Below are 22,836 nucleotides of genomic sequence, written 5' to 3'. Positions count from 1 at the left end.
TTGCTGTAATATTCATAAAATACCTCACCAACTGTAACTCTTAATCCCAAAAAAAAGTATTTAAAAATAGTCAAAATAATTATACCAATTCCAATTTGGGTTGTTTATGGAGTTGTGAAATTACCTGGGTCCATGTTTTCTACAGAGGATAGTAAACTCCTAATAGAGTTGTGAATTTTCTCTAGCTTGAGATGTTGCATAGCTACCTTTTATCCAATGGTTAAAAGTAGGAGGAAAACAATCCTTCCACTAAAATAGTAGAAAAAGTTAGAAGAGTAGTAAATGCCAGCATGTTGCCCATAGAACTGTTGAGGGGCCTCCTGTGGTGACACTCCGAATAATTTAATAAAGGCAGAAGGTTCTATAGGACTCTCCAGTATCTTAGAGAACTGTCGTTCAGTGAGGAGATCCCTTTTTCAGACCAGATATGAAACACCCGGTCTATTAATGATGGAGAGAATGTATGGTTCTTTAATACTGGGGCAGAAGTTGAAAATTCACTGGGACCAAACGATGGCCTGAACTGTTTCCATATTTTTAGAGAATTTTTAACAATAGGTTTTTTAGTGTATTTGGAAACTAGTAATGCAAGTTTTGAGCAGAGGAAGACTGCTAAGGAGGTGGGGCCACAGGATGAGATCTCCAACGTCATCCATTTTGGGCCTGTAACATCAGGGATTTCTGTCATCCAATATAGAATGATTCTTATATTAGCTGCCCAGTAATAATATTGGAAGTTTGGAAGTGCTTGACCACCCTGGGGACGAGATCTCTGTAATACGCTCTTACGTATCCAAGGGTTTTTCTTGTTCCAGATAAAAGCAGATATCAGTTTATCTATGGAGATAGGAATACATTGAAATAAGTATTACAATTTATGCAATATATTCATTTTAACAGTACTAATTCTTCCACCCAAAAAAGTAAATCCCAGCGTTCAAGATCCTGTTTCAGGCGGAGTATCAAGGGAGGGAAATTGGCTTTGTAGAGATCTTTTGAAATTGTGTGTGACCCAAATTCACAAATATGTACATGTCTGTGTCGTCACATGACTAAAAGAAGTTTGCATGGCAGAAGGATTAATAGGCATCAATTCATTTTTTTGTAGATGAACCTTATACCCGGATATTTTACAAAATGTCTTTAGTAGAACCATCCACATAGAGTGAAACTATATGCTCTATGCCCCCTCTTTGAATACCTTTGATAGTGATGTTATTACGTATTGCTATGGCTAAAGGCTCAATTGTGATTGCAAACAGCTGAGGGGATAGAAGACATCCCTGTCTTGGTTCCACGTTGGAAACTAGGAAGGTCATTATTTGTGCGCACTGCAGCCGTAGGGGAAGAGTGAAGGACTTTGAACCAGGACATAAAATTGGGACCGAATCCACATAGTTTGAGAGTATAAAATAGATAATCCCACTCCTCCCGATCAAACGTCTTCTCTGCATCAAGTGATAACAATATCTCTGTCAGATGAAGAGGGATTATAACGTATATTGTAAAGACGTCTACTTTTGAAAAATAGAATGACGATATTTAAGATAATGGAGGGAAGGACTGACTCAAAGCAGCAGGCAATCATCTTAGAAAGTATCCTTACAGCGCAATTCAGTAAAGAAATTGGCCTATATGAACCACATTCAAAAAAAAATCTCCTTTTTCAGAATAATTGAAATATATGCTTGTCTCATTGTTGAGGGTAAAGAGTTTGAGGAGAATGATTCCTCAAATACGCAAAGCAAGAGAAGAGAGAGTTGATCGGATAATTTTTTGATATATTTTTTCTGGAATTCCATCGGGTCCAGGGGATTTGCCACACTGCATAGATTTAATTGCTAAAACAATCTATTCTACAGAGAACAGTTTTTCTAATTCAGCAGCTATCTCAGGTTCAACTGTAGGAATAACTAAGTTCTCAAAGAAGGTGTCGAGTAAGGTAGGATTACCAGCAGATTCTGAAGTGTATAATTGTGAGTAAAAGTTACAAAAGCATGAATTGACCTCTAAATCATCAATACATTTGTTACCCAGCTCGTCAGTTATCTCAGGTATGGTTTGATTTGCGGTTCTCTGGCGCAGCTGGTGTATTACGTTTTTTTGCTCTGCAAGTGTGTGACAAAAAGCATTTTCATGCATAAACATTTTCAGTCATCAGCACATGCCATTTACAATTGAAATACAGTGAGGTCCAAAAGTATTTAGACAGTGACACATTTGTTTGTATCTTGGCTCTGTACTCCAGCAGATTTTTTATGATACAATGACTATGAAGTTAAACTGCAGATAGGGCTGTGGCGGTCACTAAATGTTGTCAGCCGGTGATTGTCAAGCTCTCGGTAATTGACCATTAATGAGCATAAACACATTTCTCCTCTCCTGGCTTCCACACAACACTTCATCAGTCTCTCATTCACAATTTGATAATGCCTCAAATTTTCCGTTGGCATCCCCTTTGTGTGGCCCTAATGCCCCCTAAAAAAAATCCATGGCTTTTGGGGCCAGTGGTCTTTGTGCCCTTGGGCTAAATATAATAATTATAATTCCCTTCTTCCTGAGTGCTGCACCTCTCACTCACAAGACAGATACATCAAGGACGCAACTGCGCACGTCCTTAACCAATTCCGAGGTGCATATTGAAGATATTGTCAGCCAACAAGATGACTAAGCCTAACAAACAACAAAAGCACTAGCCTATGTCAATATACTCTCCCCCATAGTACAAAACTTTACCTATTCTGTGCGAATAAATACAATAAAAATAAATATTCCAAATATAGTTTGGGACAGTTGTGGGATGTGGTAGATCCCAAATTAATTAAACCACTAGCATCAATACATATTTTTGACGCAATGAGGCTGATGCAACAGATCAGAATGTTTAGCTTAAAATGATGATAAACTATTTGGCTATTTCTACACACACAGCAGTAGGCTATAAGCGTGAATCTTCCATTAGCGGAAAACACCATTATCAAAAGTGACCACAAATGTGATTATTCATGTAATGCGTTTATTATAAATGTGCATTTTTATGGTGAAAATTATCTTCCCCAAACTTGAATGTCACACGCTGCTTATGTATACCAGTTAGGCTCTACACCCCTTGTAATGCGGATTAATGAGGCTTAATTTTAATAAATTATTTGGCCACTTTAGTTGTGACATAAACCTTATCCAAACATATAGGCCTATGGGCTAGGCTACATGATGTGTGCGACTATGATTCAAACAAGTGCTGGGCATCATTCACAAGTGATAATATATAATTAATAAGTGATAGACTAATATTGTCACTCATCAAACTATTCTTGATTTAATCTTGTCTTTACATATACTAAATAATATGTGTGAAATTTGTTTTGATTTCGAATGGACCATTATCATTCACATGTATCTAAACGGGCAGCGGGGGGAAAAATACATGTCATCTATACACTTAAATAGCGAATGGAGGACGCTGTTCCCTGTGTCATTTTCATGCCAGCCAGGTAGGCTATATACTCCTGTTGTAAATATAAGCAATGTGCTTAATGTTAGGAACGTTGAGAGATCAATAGAGTAGACCTAGCCTATAGATACAGGGGGGAGAACAAGTATTTGATACACTGCCGATTTTGCAGGTTTTCCTACTTGCAAAGCATATAGAGGTCTAATTTTTATCATAGGTACACTTCAACTGTGAGAGACGGAATCTAAAACAAAAATCCAGAAAATCACATGGTATGATTAATTTGCGTTTTATTGCATGACATAAGTATTTGATCACCTACCAACCAGTAAGAATTCTTGCTCTCACAGACCTGTTAGTTTTTCTTTAAGAAGCCCTCCTGTTCTCCACTCATTACCTGTATTAACTGCACCTGTTTGAACTCGTTACCTGTATAAAAGAAACCTGTCCACACACTCAATCAAACAGACTCCAACCTCTCCACAATGGCCAAGACCAGAGAGCTGTTTAAGGTCATCAGGGAGAAAATTGTAGACCTGCACAAGGCTGGGATGGGCCACAGGACAATAGGCAAGCAGCTTGGTGAGAAGGCAACAACTGTTGGCGCAATTATTAGAAAATGGAAGAAGTTCAAGATGACGGTCAATCACCCTCGGTCTGGGGCTCCATGCAAGATCTCACCTCGTGGGGCATCAATGATCGTGAGGAAGGTGAGGGATCAGCCCAGAACTACACGGCAGGACCTGGTCAATGACCTGAAGAGATCTGGGACCACAGTCTCAAAGAAACCATTAGTAACACACTACGCCGTCATGGATTAAAATCCTGCAGCGCACGCAAGGGCCCCCTGCTCAAGCCAGCGCATGTCCAGGCCCATCTGAAGTTTGCCAATGACCATCTGGATGATCCAGAGGAGGAATGGGAGAAGGTCATGTGGTCTGATGAGACAAAAAAATAGAGCTTTTTGGTCTAAACTCCACTCGCTGTGTTTGGAAGAAGAAGAAGAAGAAGGATGAGTACAACCCCAAGAACACCATCTCAACCGTGAAGCATGGAGGTGGAAACATCATTCTTTGGGGATGCTTTTCTGCAAAGGGGACAGGACGACTGCACCGTATTGAGGGGAGGATGGATGGGGCCATGTATCGCGAGATCTTGGCCAACAACCTCCTTCCCTCAGTAAGAGCATTGAAGATGAGTCGTGGCTGGGTCTTCCAGCATGACAACGACCCGAAAAACACACAGCCAGGGCAACTAAGGAGTGGCTCCGTAAGAAGCATCTCAAGATCCTGGAGTGGCCTAACCAGTCTCCAGACCTGAACCCAATAGAAAATCTTTGGAGGGAGCAGAAAGTCTGTATTGCCCAGCGACAGCCCCGAAACCTGAAGGATCTGGAGAAGGTCTGAATGGAGGAGTTGGCCAAATCCCTAATGCAGTGTGTGCAAACCTGGTCACGAACTACAGGAAATGTATGATCTCTGTAATTGCAAACACAGGTTTCTGTACCAAATATTAAGTTCTGCTTTTCTGATGTATCAAATACTTATGTCATGCAATAAATGCAAATGAATTACTTAATAGTCATACAATGTGATTTTCTGGATTTTTGTTTTAGATTCCGTCTCTCACAGTTTAAGTGTACCAATGATAAAAATTACAGACCTCTACATGCTTTGTGGGTAGGAAAACCTGCAAAATCGGCAGTGTATCAAATTCTTTTTCTCCCCACTGTATGGGATCCTCCTATTTTTACTGTAATAGAGGCCATCACTGTTTTCTCACGCAATTCCATAGCCTGTAGAAGTGTTAGATTACATTTTAGATTACATTTTTATTGATGTCAGAGTGATTAGAGTGACAATCGAGTGCTGAGTACCAGGCAGTTAGCAAGTTTGGAAGGCTATCAGCCACATCAGAGCTTGAAGAAGCCTAATTACCGGGACTAGACGGTCACATGGAATTTTTACGACCTCCATGACTCGTGACCACCGGTGTGGCGTTTAATACGGTCACCATAACAGATCTAACTGCAGACTGTCAGTTTTATCGTGTATTTTCATGCATATCGGGTGAACCGTTTAGAAATCAGAGCAATTTTTGTACATATTTATGGCACCAAAAGTATTTTGGAAAATTCACTTATGTATTAAAGTAGGATAAAGTTTTCTATTTGGTCCCATATTCCTTGCATTTGCAACTAACTTGTTGGATGCATTTGCTGTTTGTTTTGGTTGTTTCAGATTATTTTGTGCCCAATCGAAATTTATAGTAAATAATGTATTATAAACTGGGTGGTTCGAAGCCTGAATTATGATTGGCTGACAGCGGTGGTATATCAAACTGTATACCATGGGTATGACAAAACATGCATTTTTACTGCTCTAATTACGTTGGTAACCAGTTAATAAGGCACCTCGGGGGGTTTGTGGTATATTTATTTTATTTAACCTTTATTTTAAGAACAAATTCTTATTTTCAACGACGGCCTAGGAACAGTGGGTTAATTGCCTGTTCAGGGGCAGAACGACAGATTTGTACCTTGTCAGCTCGGGGATTCGAACTTGCAACCTTTCGGTTACTAGTCCAACGCTCTAACCACTAGACTACCCTGCCAATATACCACAGCTAGGGGCTGTATCCAGGCACTCCACGTTGCGTCGTGTATAAGAACAGCCCTTAGCCGTGGTATATTTGCCATATACCACAAATCCCTGAGGTGCCTAATTGCTTCATTTGGTCATTTTGGAGTCACTGTTATTGTAAATTACAATATCATATGTTTCTAAACACTACATTAAAGTAGATGCTGCTATGACTACAGATAATCCTGAATGAATTGTTAGTAATGACATAATACATTTACCATTCATTGGTAAATAATCAAAAAGTGCTGTAATTTCTAAACGCTTCATGCGATATGGACTCAGTCACTTTAACCTTATAGTCGTTGGTTTATTGTATATTCCTATTGCATATAAATATCATAGTGTAAAGTGCTGTAATTTCTAAACGCTTCATGCGATATGGACTCAGTCTTCACTTTAACCTTATAGTCGTTGTATTATTGTATATTCCTCACTGTATATTGTATTGCATATAAATATCATAGTGTAATGCACATAAGGTATAAATAAGAAAACATTGTTATAATGAACAGCTAGCTAGCGTGTGCTAGGGAAGATCTCAATTGCATTCTCCTCACATCCTCTTTCCTCATTGCTTTCTCACAGCCCATTGGAGGGAAAGGTCAGAGGGGAAGGACCTCTGGCTTTCTCATCCAATGGGTTTTAAGAAGGAGGTGAGGAGTAGGGCTAGTACTAATAACTCCAGACCTGAAGAACTGCAGTATGTGCTTTTGTTCCAGCCCTTCACTAACACGCTTGATTCAAACAATCCTCAATGCAGACCAGGATGAGTTGAATCAGGTGTGTTAGTGCTAGGCTGGAACAAACCAGGGTTGGTACACTGCTGCAGACGGAATCTACAGAAGTCCTATGCTCTCCCACATCCTTCTCGTTCAAATCCCAGGGCTGATTTGGTAAATCTGGGGGAATGAGCCGGCAACCAGAGTGTAGCTGGCATCAGAATCTCTGGTGCCACCTACTGAAAAATAATTAGATGTCTATGTTTGTGCCCTTGAGGCACTTAACAACTAACCTGCTGCACGGACGCTCCTCTGTGGCTGAGCCTGTGCTGTTCCAGCGTCTCGTGTGTGTGCATGGGGTTGGGAATTTAAGATAGGAAAACCTTTCGATAGACAATGAAGTTGTATGTTATGTTCTCCAGGCTCCCTGAATGCGCGGCACGGCGGCAGCAGCATGGAGGAGCGCTCACTGGAGAGCCAGTCGGGCCCGACGGTGGTGGACAGCTACCCCGAGGTGGACAAGGCCGTGCTTGTGGAGCGTATTGTGCGTCTGCAGAAGTCCCACGCCCGCAAGCAGGAGAAGATAGAGTTCATGGAGGACCACATCAAGCAGCTGGTGGAGGAGATCCGCAAGAAGACAAAGTGAGTGAGAGAAGTGTTAACACTCCCAGCAGAAAGCACACATGTACAACTCCGATGGTTGTGGGTTCAATCCCTTATTTAGACTTTTTCTCCTTGCGGCAAAAGAGAGATGTCGGAGACGGATAAGGATTTGTTTTACTGGCAGGTGTTGGCTTGCCATTGGATTTGAGTTTTTTTGTTCTACAAAACTGTTTAGTCTACTTGTGCTGTTGGTATGGTTTGTGTTTTGCCACACTAGATGCTTGGGAAAGTATGGCTATAACAGGTAATACAAGCAGCCTAGAAAAACATGAAGACTTAGTCAAATAGGAAGCTAATGGCAAGCAGAAACATAGCAAAACATGATGCTAATAGTTAGAAAATTCAGCAAACTAATGCTAATGTAAGGGTTAGCAGAGGTCTAACCAAAGTGTATGCTAATGACGAGCAGAGTCTCTACCATGGGAGCTAATAACTTTAATTTAGCCTTAACCTGGCTTTAGCCTCTGCTAACTCACTCTGCTCTTACAAACTCTGCTTTGATTTGCTGACACCGTCACAGAGTCAGGTGGTGTCACATGACGTCATTCCTTTTTAGAGTGCTTGGTGGATTCTTGAAGGCTGTGTTTGAGTGATTTTTGGCAGGGGATTGGCACGTCAACTCTTTATCAATGATTTGTCAGCCAGTAAGCATTTCACTCGTTCGCTCTCTCTCTCACAAACACACATACACTTGTCCATCCCTTCTTCTGACAGACAAGACTATCGGATATTTATAGCTGCTCGGTCCATGGTGCGTGAGTGTCGATCACTAACGATGGCATATCCATATTCATGCCCACCTCCAAAGCCAAACAGACAGTATGGAACACATCACAAGCTAGGGGGACACGCTACTCCTTACCATGTTTAATCACATTAAACACTTTATCAGCAGCCAGACTATTGAGTGATAGCTGGAGAAAAGAGTTTGGGTTATGCAATCGTTTTTTTAGGGACACAATTTTCTGTCAATTTTGCTGTTGACCAACTGTTTTAGTATCTAGTGAAGAGCTCTAATTTGTCTACACCCATTCAGCATCATTTACACCTTCTTAAGCTTTAGCCCCGCCCATCTTGTTTTGCTCTCGGAGCGTTCAGAGCGCACACTCTGGCCAATGATTTGTTTACCTCTGTATAACATGAATACATCCTAACCAGCTCTGCTGGTAACAATTTCATTACGCTTTTTTGCCAACGTTTACTGACACCGGCCATATTCACCGGGTGTTGTAACACTTGTAGCTAGCTAGATAGATGTGTAGCTAGCTAGCTAGGGAAACAATGAACCTAGCTATGTAAACAACTTGTAAGATCACACATGTCACGTAACGTTAGCTAATGAGCAGGCCAGCTAACGTTAGGTAGTTAAACAACAATGAACATAGTGGCAAATCATGTCATTGCTACCCTGCATGAATCTGCTGGGAGCTAACATTAGGATCTAACTAGCAAAGCAAACAGCTCTGGGATATAAATAATAGCGTCAGCTAGGGAGCCAGTCAGCTAATGTTAGCTAGCTAGCTAACAGTACACTTTAGCTTGAAATGAAACCATTTTCTGTCAAAATTAGAAATGTGTAATATCTGAAAAGGTAGCTAGCTAACGCTAGTCTATCTTAACCGTATACATCCTCATGCATGATGGACGCGTCTCCCTGTCACGAATGCCATGCCACAGTTGCCCTTAGTTTGAAGATGTAATCTGGAGACAGGTGTTTTCTCTTAGCTATCATAGACCGCTGAGCCACTCGGGAGGCCCCCCTACCTTATTTTTATAGGTATCTGTGACCAACCGATGCATATCTGTATTCACCGTCATGCGAAATCCATAGATTAGGGCTTAATGAGGGCCTTTATTTCAATTGACTGATTTCTAAAATATTTGAAGTTGTTGCATTTATTGTTGATCATTGTAGCTTGTTTATAGACTGATTCGGAGCTGATGCTAAGAAAATGAACAAGTGAAACATTGAAGCATTATAGCCTACGCACGCATGCATGCACGCACACACGCACGCACGCACGCACGCACACACACACACATACTGATTAGATGGGTGATTTTGATTAATAGGGTCTTGGCAACCCTCTCTCCTGTGGTGACCTGCTTAATTAACTCTTATCTGCACAACTACTGCCATTAGGGCTCTGATTGAATGTGCCCAACAGTTTAAAATGGCAGCCCTGTGGGTATTGAGTGTGGATGGCAGTCACCTGAAATGGTAGTCTAATGTGCGCAACTGACTGGACTATTGTTTCTCTGCCCCCTACAGGATCATCCAGAGCTATGTGCTGAGAGAGGAGTCGGGCGCCCTCTCTTCAGAGGCCTCAGACTTTAACAAAGCCCAATTTGGCAGGCGGGGGGGCATTATGGCCTCCCTATACACCTCCCACCCGGCTGACAGTGGCCTGACCCTTGACCTCTCGCTGGAGATCAACAGGAAGCTGCAGGCCGTGCTGGAGGACACGCTGCTCAAGAACATCACACTCAAGGTGGGTCCCCCGAACACACTGTCTCACCTTGTGTTGCTGGGAATAAAAGCCCCAGAGTTCAGTTTATTAAGCTATACAATTAACTTCTGCTCACACTACATACCCCTGCACTATCAGTCAGTAACCATGTTTCCATCCAACCATTTTATGCAGATGAATTACCTGACACATAAAAGAACAGGCATGATGCAAACTAGAAAAATGTACATGACATTTTTTTGTCTGGAATAAAGATGAAGCAACAAATTGCAGTGGAAACGCTTTTATGCACACACAGGGCCGGTCCGCTCATTAAGCAGGATTAGGTGACCACCAATGGTGGCAGATTGACGAGGGTGGCATTTTCTGAGCTAAACTGACCAAGACGCAACTCCAACACATAAAACCTCACATATAATTCTGTCTAAAAACAACCTACAATTTCTCTCAACCACTGGCATATTGGCTTTTTAGCTGAGCGCTGATGTCGCCATGTGACCGACCACCTTGTAAAAGGCAGGGACGCAAAATATTGATTTAGTACTTTCTCAGCGCGCCTCTCCAGGGTGCTGTTGGAGAGACACATCGCTGCGGGCTCCAACATTTTGTCAGAAAAAAATATTTAGCAGATGTAGCATATGGTAGAAAGAGTATGTGGCCTTTTCTGTAGCCTCCAGGCTGGAGATAAAATGTATGACAATGTAATGAGACGGAAACTTTTTAGATCTTGCAGGTTGCTAATCTAAATAAAAAATGTGCTTACATGTTAACAAACACTGTATCCTAAAAACAGGACAGGTCAAGGTAAAATGGACCATATGGAATGGACAATCAGGCTGCTCACAACTGCTGTCCAGAAATGTCATCCTGTGGACTAAAATGTGCTTACATGTTAACAAACACTGTATCCTAAAAACAGGACAGGTCAAGGTAAAATGGACCATATGGAATGGACAATCAGGCTGCTCACAACTGCTGTCCAGAAATGTCATCCTGTGGACTAAAATGTGCTTACATGTTAACAAACACTGTATCCTAAAAACAGGACAGGTCAAGGTAAAATGGACCATATGGAATGGACAATCAGGCTGCTCACAACTGCTGTCCAGAAATGTCATCCTGTGGACTAAAATGTGCTTACATGTTAACAAACACTGTATCCTAAAAACAGGACAGGTCAAGGTAAAATGGACCATATGGAATGGACAATCAGGCTGCTCACAACTGCTGTCCAGAAATGTCATCCTGTGGACTAAAATGTGCTTACATGTTAACAAACACTGTATCCTAAAAACAGGACAGGTCAAGGTAAAATGGACCATATGGAATGGACAATCAGGCTGCTCACAACTGCTGTCCAGAAATGTCATCCTGTGGACTAAAATGTGCTTACATGTTAACAAACACTGTATCCTAAAAACAGGACAGGTCAAGGTAAAATGGACCATATGGAATGGACAATCAGGCTGCTCACAACTGCTGTCCAGAAATGTCATCCTGTGGACTAAAATGTGCTTACATGTTAACAAACACTGTATCCTAAAAACAGGACAGGTCAAGGTAAAATGGACCATATGGAATGGACAATCAGGCTGCTCACAACTGCTGTCCAGAAATGTCATCCTGTGGACTAAATTGTCATGATCAGTGGTTTCAAGTTTGTATCCGTCAATTTTTTAGGTGCTGATCATAGTGAAAAATATAATATTTCTGCATTTCCCGCTATGTAAACGCATTGCAAATAGGCTCATGATAACTCCTCCTGATAAAGTTGTGTAGCTGATATTCAACCCAAATTGAGTAGTCATAGGAATCAGGACTAATAAAGCCAATACAACCAACTGTTTTACAAACAGTGGGCCTACCACATATGGGCGTTCATAAAATTTCATAGCGGGCCGACATGGTAGGCTATACCCCAGTAAGCATGGACCAACGCCAACGCCTTTTGGATGTCTTTTTATGGTCCTGTCCAGACCAGCTGTCTTTAAAAAAATATATGTTTTTACAAACGGTAGGCCTACCTCATAAATGGGCATTCCTAAAATGTAACTTCAGGCCACACTGTAGGCTATACCTCAGTCAGCACAGGCCGACGCTGATACCTTTTGGACGTCTTTTTTTTGGTGCAGTCCGGATCGGCGTTGGTTTACATGTCCGGTTTTTGGTCAACGTCTGGAAAAAATGTATTTTCAGTGCCTGGAAAATACGTCTTTTCAACTTTCATTCAGAGCCTAAATTGAAATGAACTTCCAACGTCTGGAAAATAAAATATTTCAATGTAGTTTTGCTTACTGGGATTATTCTAGTTAGTTGGCATGACCAACGGTGCAGTTTTTAGCAAATTTCCTGCAATAGTACACATTTTGTCATGGATGTCATGAACATTATAACAAAATCAATGACGTTTGGAATTTTTATTTTGGTGATAGTACTCAAAGATTACTTATTAAAAAATATATTGCTCCTTTCTACATGCTTTGTCTGGTTTTACATGTTTAAGGTTACACTGAAAACCTTTTTATCATGGCTGTATTGCAAACATGGGGAATTCAAGTGGAAACACTGGCTGTAATGTAGCAATGGTTTTTAGGAGACTGCTCTGATACTTTGAATCTAGCAATATGATCTTGACATTTCCAAGGATCTGGCAAATAAGGCCAAGATAGTCATTAGAAAGTTTTCAATGATTTACTTCTTCCCTTAAATCTTTTTTTATTATATGGTTTTCAATGACGGATTGGGGACTCATTGTTTAGTATGGCATTGGCCAAGGTACAGTGTGAGGACAATGACATTCTTGTGAGCAAAATTACGTTGAAAATACATATTTTATGGACATTGATGTCACATTCACTTTTGGTTCTAAGTGAAAGATTAAAATAAGTGTTTTACGGATGTTGAAAATAGGTCTTTTACGGATGTTGAACATGCGTCTTTCACGGATGTTGAACATGCGTATTTTACGGACATGGAAAATAGGTATTTCACGGATGTTGAACATGCGTCTTTCACGGATGTTGAACATGCGTATTTTACGGATGTTGAACATGCGTATTTTACGGACGTTGAAAATAGGTCTTTCACGGATGTTGAGAATGTTTTTTGGGGGTCATTTTGGCAAATTTCAACCGTACATCATTTCACTTTTCTATCTATATGTCAACAAATATTGTCACGTTTAAAAGTTGTTACATTGAATAAAGGATAATGGATCAAAATGAAGATTACAGTATGGAATACGTATTATTACTCCATTGTGTTAACCAAGAGCTTTGGAACTGGCAGTGACCATATTCAAAGTTTCCTAACACAAACCAACAGAACTTTTCAACTACAATGACATTCTCAGTAAAGGTTACAGAATTTTTTTTACAGTGGTTGCTCAACTAAAAGTGTTGAGACTTAATAATGAACTTAATATGGAATTTGTAGTTTAGTACAGTACCCTGTGTCACTGCTTCATTGCTGCAGGCCAACGCAAGGGGGAGTTAGAGCACCGATTATGCTTTTGGGTCCCAAGGCACTACTGTGTCTCTAACTGTCAATGAATGGGCGACATAAACCAAATAGAAACTGATAATTGTGCACGACTTCAAAATTGAATTTCAATGACCTGAATGATGAGGATGAAGAAGGTGATTGAATTTAGAACAATTGTGTAAGAATTGCTATTCCTCTGTACAGCACGCACACCCAGAAAAATACACCTATTTTTGTGTTATTACTCGCCAGTATTACTTACTAAAACTGTTGTTACAGTAAGGTTTTTATTCTAAGAGAAATAAACTTTTCAATTATATTGAGCTCCTGACCAGTCACGTTGTACAGCGCCATTATGGGCTATTAGCAGGACAATAGACTCTTACCAACACCTCTCTGTATTTTGATACTTTGTGCAAGGCAATTGATTAGCACTAAAAACTTTTAAAACTTTGTGGATGGGGCCTCCCTAGTGGCGCAGCGGTCTAAGACACTGTATCGCAGTGCAAACGGCATTGCTACAGATGCTGTTTCGATGCCGTGCCGGCCGCGACCGGGAGACCAATGCGGCGATGTACATTTGGCCCAGTGTCGTCCGGTTTAGGGGAGGTCTTTGAAAACGAAATCATCTCCAAAATATCATTTTTTAAACAAACAATTTAGAATCCTCCAATTCCTCTAAATGTATTTGTTGGTTGCGAGCCATATAGATTGCAAAATAGTTGGGAAGAGATTTTTGATGTTCAGTGGCACATGGTTTATGAATTGACATGCAATTTTCCGTTCCTCCTGAACAATAGTGTAAGAATTGCTATTCCTCTGTCCTGCACGCGCACCCGGAAAAATACATATATATTTTTTTTTGTTACTACATGTCAGTATTGCTTACTAAAAGGGTTGTTACACTAAGGTTTTTATTCTAAGAGAATATAAGCAAGTGATGTCTGCTAAAAAGTCAAGCTGATGGCGCAGTCATATAGCCTCGGCACCTATATAAAGCTGAGTGACTCACTCATTCATGGCTTTTGGTCAAAATAAATAAGTACCAACATTCTTTCTGATATTCTTTAATAAATAAATGTGTTGGTTATCCTGACCTGGACACCATGTATTATAGTCTGTAAAAGGAAACATATTTCCACCATCTCTCATGATCCATAAGGAATGAATATGGGAATAAATATAACTGAATGACAGAAATATTGGAACAAAATAGGCTAATGAAGGGGAACAAATTGTTGCTTACTGGAAAATACTCTTTCAAAATTAATGGAAGAGGCAAGTGGAAGGGGGAAAAGACAGCATTCAGAGGTCAAGACATCGCTGCTCTAAAACAAGCATGGGGACTGGTCTTGATAAATCAATGAGATTTTTATTTTCACTGAATCTCCGTTTGGGTATTGGTTAGACTACAATTAGGGTGTGGAAATGTTAGGGTTCTTTTTCTCTTAGTGTAGTACTGTAGCCTACTCCCTACCGGTCATGTTGTACAGTGCCATTATGGGATGTGAGCAGGACAATAGACTCTTGCAAAGAAGGAGGGTAGGGGGAGAATTCTATCGTCAAATGTATTCTTTAGTTAGGTTTGCTGTATCACAATAGACCCAGAGCCGTCCAGGTTTGACCGATGTAGGCCGCCATTGTAAATAAGAATTTGTTCTTAACTGACTTGCCTAGTTAAATAAAGGTCACGTTGTACAGCGCCATATTTTCCTAACGGAAACTCTGAGGGTTTTGTTTTTCATGGAATAGAAACTCCATAATATTATTCAAATTAATTCAGCTTTCTTAAAGTCACGTCCCATTCTAAATAGCAAACTGGCTTTATTTACAAATTTGTCTCACCTCGTGTTCAAGAATGGCCTTTTTTTCGCTCACTTTCGGTTATTTGAAACCAAAATATCATTATTTTAAAAATAAACCATAGAAAGTTGGTTGCAATTTCAGTTTAATCCACCAGAAAAGACAGAACAAATAATACAACAAATATTATGGTTAAACTCAAATATGCTAATTGTTAACTTTTTTTTTATCAATTGAAACCTTTAACAAGTGAAAAAGTATTATTAACCTTGTTTTTCACAAGCATAGCAGGCAGGGAATTCTGCAAACAACGTTTCTAGGAAGGGCTATTAGCAGGACAATATATATTGGTTATATTGTGCATGGCTCCCGAGTGGCGCAGTGGTCTAAGGCACTGCATCTCAGTGCATGAGGCATCACTACAGTCCCTGGTTCGAATCCAGGCTGTATCACATCCGACAACGATAGGGAGTCCCATAGGGCTGCACACAATTGACCCAGCATCATTTGGGTTAGGGGAGGATTTGGCCGGCCGGGATGTCCTTATACGCATGGCGGGCTTTTTGGTTTCTCTCCCTCTAAAAATATAAATAAATATAATTTTGGCCTTTATTCAGATTACAAACGCTCACTTTTGGTTATTTGAAAAGGAAATAATCTCCAAAATATAGCTATTTTTTAAACAAAGCAATTATTATTATTTCATTTAGAATGATATAAAAGTCCCTTAGATATTCTCACACATCAGATTTGCCCTAACGAAAAATGCCCCTTTAGATATTAATTTAGAATCCTCCAATCCTCTAAATGTAATTATTGGCAGAGAGTCACGTCATTGAAAAAAATATTTGTAGATATGCTGTAGGCCTACCGTAGGCAACATGAGTCTCACTAGTGTTGAGTAATGTGCTGTTAAAAGTGGTGTATGTCTTATTTATTTTAAAAGCATATTGAAGCTAGAAGCAATAGGATTTGAAGCAATAGCCTACCTGTGTGTGGTCAACTGTTTCAGCATTGTTTTGCACTGCTCTGAGACAAGTATGGGGCCTGGTCTTAGTAAATCAATGAGATTTTTATTTTCACTTAATCTCTGTTTGGAATTTGGTTAGACTATAATTAGGGTGTGGAAATATTATGCTCTTAGTACTGTAACCTACTCCCGACCATCACGTTGTACAGGACCATATTTTCCTAACGGAAACCAAGGGTTTCGTTTTTCTTGGAATTGAAACACTATAATGTTAATCAATTAATTAGGCTACATTTCTTCAAATCAATCCCATATACTATGTTCTTATAAAAAATGGTTTTAAATTCTCTAGTACAGCCAATATTGAAGACTATCAAATGCTTCTCAAAGATGCCCTATGGTGGTCAAACTAGCAATAATTAGCATTAATGGCAACAATGGCTGACAATTAAATAAACCGGGCCAAATCTGAACCAATCGTAGACATCTGTTTCACAAAATGTACAGTAGAGTTCAGTAGAGTACAGTAAAACAGTATTGACGTCTATGTTTGGGTTAAATCAAGGCCAGTTCGGACCTGACCAAAAATCTACGTCTGTAGACGTTGAATTCAAGGCCAGAGCAGACAAACCAAATTTCAACCACTATTAACGTCCATGAATGTCCTGCCTTGGTCATTGCTCACTGGGATATTGCTATGGAAAGCCACTAATTATGGTAGCTGGCTTCACAGATATCACAACCGGCCGTGATCTGGAGTCCCATAGGGCGGCGTACAATTGGCCCAGCGTCTTCCGGATTAGGGGAGGGTTTGGCCGGGGTAAGCCGTCATTGTAAATAAGAATGTGTTCTTAAACTGACTTGCCTAGTTAAATAAATAAATACAAGTAAGATACAGTACCTGTGTAACAGAGCGCTGGTTTGGTGAACTAAAATCGCATTATGAGTTACCTTGACTGAAACCCAAAATCCCATGTTAGCTCCCAGAACAAATTCCTAGACTTAAGCTCAGTGGGTTATTGAGGTTTTGAGTTGCACAGAAGACCCAGGTTTGATGCCCAATTATTTGACCAGCAGAGCATTGCCCATGGTAGAAGGATTAGTCTACTGGGGTGATCAGGCAATCAGTCTCTGACGAAAGCACCAAGACGATACACATCCATCCCTGCTGCAAGCATCTTTCTGTTTTTCACAGTTTTTCTCTCCTCTCTCGTTCTTTTTTCTGTGCGTCTTTTTCACCATCTTGTTCCCTCTCTCTGTCTTGTACTCTCTCTCTCTGTCCTCATTCTCATCTTCCATTTCTCCAGTCTTCTAACTTTGATGACATAGAAATGTGCAAGGCGAAGGACTCCAAATGGGAAACGATGTAGTCCAGCTCAGAATATTTCACTGTTGAATGGGTTGCCTGATGTCTCTCTCTCTCTCTCTCTCTCTCTGTGTCCCTCTGTCTCTATCTCCATCTCTCTGTAGGAAAATCTTCAGACGTTAGGGGCGGAGATTGAGCGACTTATCAAACAGCAACGATAGCTGGAGGACATTGCTCAGAGGAAGTTGCGCATGCTAGACGACAGTGTCTGAAGGAAATTATAGAGGACCAAGTGAAGAGGGAATGTTGAAGACCCCACCAACTAACTATCTTGTGCCACACATGCGAACACACACACGCACACACATGCACACACGCAGTGTAAAGGAGAAATTTGAATGTTGAATACCAGTCGCCTGTTCTTTTTGATAACCCCCATGTTCTCAACTCTTCTCTCCAATGGGATGAGTACTCAGATCCTCTGACCAATGGATTGCCCTACTATTCCCCCCCCCCCGCATAATCGAATACACTTTCCCGGGATGCCAAGGATAGCTTTATTTATGAATGAATTGAAAGGATTATGTTGGTTAGCATTTTCTGAAGCCAGTTGCTAATGCAGGTCCGTGTGCATGCCAATCCTTATTACTCTCCCAAAAAAGTGTTTGTGCCAATTTGCTGAATATATTTTTGAATTACCGCTGTGACCCCTAACGCATACAGTAGTACTCTCACTGTGAACCAGTAACTAAAGACTACTAATGCACTCAACCCACAACCCTTCAGACATTTGTCCACCAGGCTCTTACTTTCCTTTCTCACCGTAGCCCTACAAAGCACTTAAGGCAAAAATGATACTTGAGATGATCATTCATAACTTGTATTTGTATGCGTATCTCCCATTGACATCAAATGTTCGATTTATGACAAAGCATCTGGAGTCACGATTCGCTAGTTGGCCTACATTCTGCAAACACCAATGTCAAAGAAGAACTCCTGGCTTGACCCCAAATGTCCTACTATGAAGTTGTATAAATAATAATGAGTTCAGCTGGATAATCTAGGGCTGGTCTTTAGTTGTTAATTTAATGTGATTTATTTATTTCTGTTGTTTTCGATTGGCATTTAATGTTTTCTTTGCTTTTCTTTAGTTTAAAATCAAGTCCATTGCTCTCTCCTTTTTGTTCTTCATTTTGTCCATTCACTGAAGGAAATCTTTTATAATATTATTTTATATTCAATTGTTTGTTTCCATCCTTTCTCACACACTCCCTTGTTTTTACTGTCATTAATTTGTAGGACAAAGCATTGTAGCCCCCCCCATTTGCTTCTTCACCAGTATGTTCTTCAGCTGTCATAGTGAGGGTCACCTGGCCGAGCTAGAGGCGTATGGTCCCAGGGATGGGTGTAAACAACACTTACATTTTAAAGGTAGCCCGACCACTCGCAGAGGAGCTGACATGCACCTGCAACACACCGTCTTCTGGCAAGGACATGATAAAGAGTGACTTTTCCTCAGCCACGGCTGCCTATGCTACAACCAACACACCACACACACACAGAAGTATGGAGAATTCTGATGAAGACTAGCTCCTAAGCTGCAGTCTATGGTTGTAGTTATTTTCCCCCATTTGTTTTTTGTCACCTATGTGTAACTATTTCGACTATAGTGTAAAGGAGGCCCCTCTTGACTCCTCTGGGATTTTAGTGTTTCTCCCACCATTGTTTAGGTGGGATGCCTTCTCCCCCAAACAAGTCTACTTGGCCCCCCGCTATTGAACAATCACAGGATCGATTTGTGTAATTTGATGTTTACGGCTTGTTGGTTTGAGGGCTTCCCGCCTAGGGGGAAAAAATCTAGGGGAAACACTACTGCTCTTTTTGCACCCTTTCAACTTGGCAAACCTAAAACACAGGATTCCCAGCCTGGCTCTCTACTCCGCAACAGTGCGTAGAGAACATGCAGCGTGGGCAAATTAGTCAATTGATTTTTCAGGAGCAGCTTGAGAGAATATTCAAGAAGGAATTCATCTGAATAAATACATTAACATAATGAAATGGCTGGCGGACATCTCGTTATTATGCACTGAGTTACCCAAATATCCCAGAAGCAGTGGGTACCCATACACTATGGGTAAAACAGTTTATCATTGATCAGCAAACTGTTGATATGGCTTAAAGATTAACGTTGTAGAGTATCTTCAACCAATGAAGACTTTCACCAATCAATGATTTTTGTAACTTATGTTACAAAGGCAACAATTATTGTTCATTTGACGCAAAATAATTTGCCTGAATCGTTTCATTACTGTTTAATTTGATTGTCAAATGAACAACATACTAGATATCTTGGTAAGACAAATCTAGTGACTGTGGATAATGTGGTACTCTTATGGTTAAAGAAATGTGTCCTCCATGACAACAAAACCATTGGAAGCATAACTCTAGTACCCGTTTCACACTACTAAGCCATGCACTGGCCTGGTTCCGCATCCACCATAGTTGCTGGAACCTTTACTTTAAACGTGCTGGAAAGTACCATTTGAATTGTGAAATGGGTCAAGCACTCCCATGTGTGGTCCAACCTAGGCCTACATTCTCACAACATGAAAACATTGGTGTAATGTTAAATGAATATGTTATTTGCCTGGGAGACCAGTCCACAAAGAGAGAGAGTGGCAAATTTGTCTCCCGTAACAGTGAAATTAGCAATATGGACAGATGTGTTGTGAGTGTAAAAATTATGACTGACTATAGCGAGATGTTGGTATTTTCTGTTGATTGTCTTGGTGTTGTTCAATGTGCTCTGTTTGATTGAATATTCAAGCTGTGATTATTATACATTTGTAGATATGATCTTCTGTAAAATGGTCAAATGTTTTTAATATTCCAGATCCAATATGTATATATGGTGTTTACAGGGAATAAAAGAGATGAATCTCTGTTTCTCTTCATTATTGTCTTGTTTGTATTGTCCCTTACACAGAAAGCAAAAAGAAAGTGAATTAATGTACAGCCCAGAGGAAATTGTCTTTGTAAGCATCACTAGAAACCTGTAACATATTTAATACAAAAAAGTTAAGTGAAATATTAGCTTTTGTCTGAATCCCCCAAAAAACAGGAAATCCAAAAGCTAATTTACCCTTTTCAGCATAAGCAGCTTGCCTACTGGGTAATGTAGTTCAATGAAGTTTGAACTTTTCAGGGTTTTTCTTTATTTGACTATTTTCTACATTGTAGAAAAATAGTGAAGACATAAACTATGAAATAACACACGTGTTGGGTCTTTACTATCATTAAATTGAAGACTTAGTTTTTATGAAAGATTCTCTGTAATTAGTATTACGCGATCAAACTGATTAATCATGTAACTGTAATTAACTAGGAAGTCGGGGCACCAAGGAAAATATTCAGATTACAAAGTTATAATTTCCTAATATAACCTTTCAGATATTTTATATCTGATCAATTAGTCTCCGAATTAATTAATTATTTAATGTACCTCACGTTAGTCTCATTCCAAACGTCGTAAATTGTTGGTTATCTGCACAAACTCAGTCTTCACTATAAGTTATCCATACATCAATTGTCTTAAATCATTTATTTACTAAGTAATTCACAGAAATGCATAATCAAACCGATAGTTACAAGGAAATGATAATGGAGTTTCCTAGTGGGATAAACCGGAATCGCGGCTTGGTGGACAAAAGGGGAAGTGGGGGTCAACTGAGATGAGACACTACAAAGTTGATAATTATAACAATTGAAATGCTAATCCTTTGCACATGAATGCTCACTCATTTGGGAACAATTGCAATCAATATACACTGCTCAAAAAAATAAAGGGAACACTTAAACAACACAATGTAACTCCAAGTCAATCACACTTCTGTGAAATCAAACTGTCCACTTAGGAAGCAACACTGATTGACAATACATTTCACATGCTGTTGTGCAAATGGTATAGACAACCGGTGGAAATTATAGGCAATTAGCAAGACACCCCCAATAAAGGAGTGGTTCTTCAGGTGGTGACCACAGACCACTTCTCAGTTCCTATGCTTCCTGGCTGATGTTTTGGTCACTTTTGAATGCTGGCGGTGCTTTCACTCTAGTGGTAGCATGAGACGGAGTCTACAACCCACACAAGTGGCTCAGGTAGTACATCAATGCGAGCTGTGGCAAGAAGGTTTGCTGTGTCTGTCAGCGTAGTGTCCAGAGCATTGAGGCGCTACCAGGAGACAGGTCAGTACATCAGGAGATGTGGAGGAGGCCGTAGGAGGGCAACAACCCAGCAGCAGGACCGCTACCTCCGCCTTTGTGCAAGGAGGAGCAGGAGCAGCACTGCCAGAGCCCTGCAAAATGACCTCCAGCAGGCCACAAAAGTGCATGTGTCTGCTCAAATGGTCAGAAACAGACTCCAGGAGGGTGGTATGAGGGCCCGACATCCACAGGTGGGGGTTGTGCTTACAGCCCAACACCGTGCAGGACGTTTGGCATTTGCCAGAGAACACCAAGATTGGCAAATTCGCCACTGGCGCCCTGTGCTCTTCACAGATGAAAGCAGGTTCACACTGAGCACATGTGACAGAGTCTAGAGACGCCGTGGAGAACGTTCTGCTGCCTGCAACATCCTCATGACCGGTTTGGCGGTGGGTCAGTCATGGTGTGGGGTGGCATTTCTTTGGGGGGGCCGCACAGCCCTCCATGTGCTCGCCAGAGGTAGCCTGACTGCCATTAGGTACCGAGATGAGATCCTCAGACTTGTGAGACCATATGCTGGTGTGGTTGGCCCTGGGTTCCTCCTAATGCAAGGCAATGCTAGACCTCATGTGGCTGGAGTGTGTCAGCAGTTCCTGCAAGAGTAAGGCATTGATGCTATGGACTGGCCTGCCCGTTCCCCAGACCTGAATCCAATTGAGCACATCTGGGACATCATGTCTCGCTCCATCGACCACAGACTGTCCAGGAGTTGGCGGATGCTTTAGTCCAGGTCTGGGAGGAGATCCCTCAGGAGACCATCTGCCACCTCATAAGGAGCGTGCCCAGGCGTTGTAGGGAGGTCATACAGGCACGTGGAGGCCAGACACACTACTGAGCTTCATTTTGACTTGTTTTAAGGACATTACATCAAAGTTGAATCAGCCTGTAGTGGGGTTTCCACTTTAATTTTAAGTGTGACTCCAAATCCAGACCTCCTTGGGTTGATAAATTTGATTTCCATTGATAATTTTTGTGTGATTTTGTTGTCAGCACATTCAACTATGTAAAGAAAAAAATATTTAATAAGAATATTTCATTCATTCAGATCTAGGATGTGTT

At 40.7% G+C, this 22,836-nt stretch overlaps 1 protein-coding gene across 1 annotated transcript in view; it reads left to right on the top strand.

The window, feature by feature from the left end:
* ccdc186 (coiled-coil domain-containing protein 186) overlaps positions 1–20,468 on the top strand; it is a 132,082-nt gene extending 111,614 nt beyond the window's left edge. Inside the window, exons 14-16 of the mRNA XM_031804743.1 lie at positions 7,241–7,460; positions 9,754–9,973; positions 17,679–20,468. Of these exons, the coding sequence (XP_031660603.1) occupies positions 7,241–7,460; positions 9,754–9,973; positions 17,679–17,735 (497 nt within the window). The 3' untranslated portion in view covers positions 17,736–20,468. The remainder of the gene's footprint in view (positions 1–7,240; positions 7,461–9,753; positions 9,974–17,678) is intronic.
* Positions 20,469–22,836: the final 2,368 nt, after the last annotated feature.

Source organism: Oncorhynchus kisutch, linkage group LG25 (genome assembly GCF_002021735.2).
Source record: "Oncorhynchus kisutch isolate 150728-3 linkage group LG25, Okis_V2, whole genome shotgun sequence".
NCBI classification, from domain to species: domain Eukaryota; kingdom Metazoa; phylum Chordata; class Actinopteri; order Salmoniformes; family Salmonidae; genus Oncorhynchus; species Oncorhynchus kisutch.
Note: the sequence above shows the minus strand (reverse complement) of the source record. Positions and strands in the feature narration are given on the sequence as shown.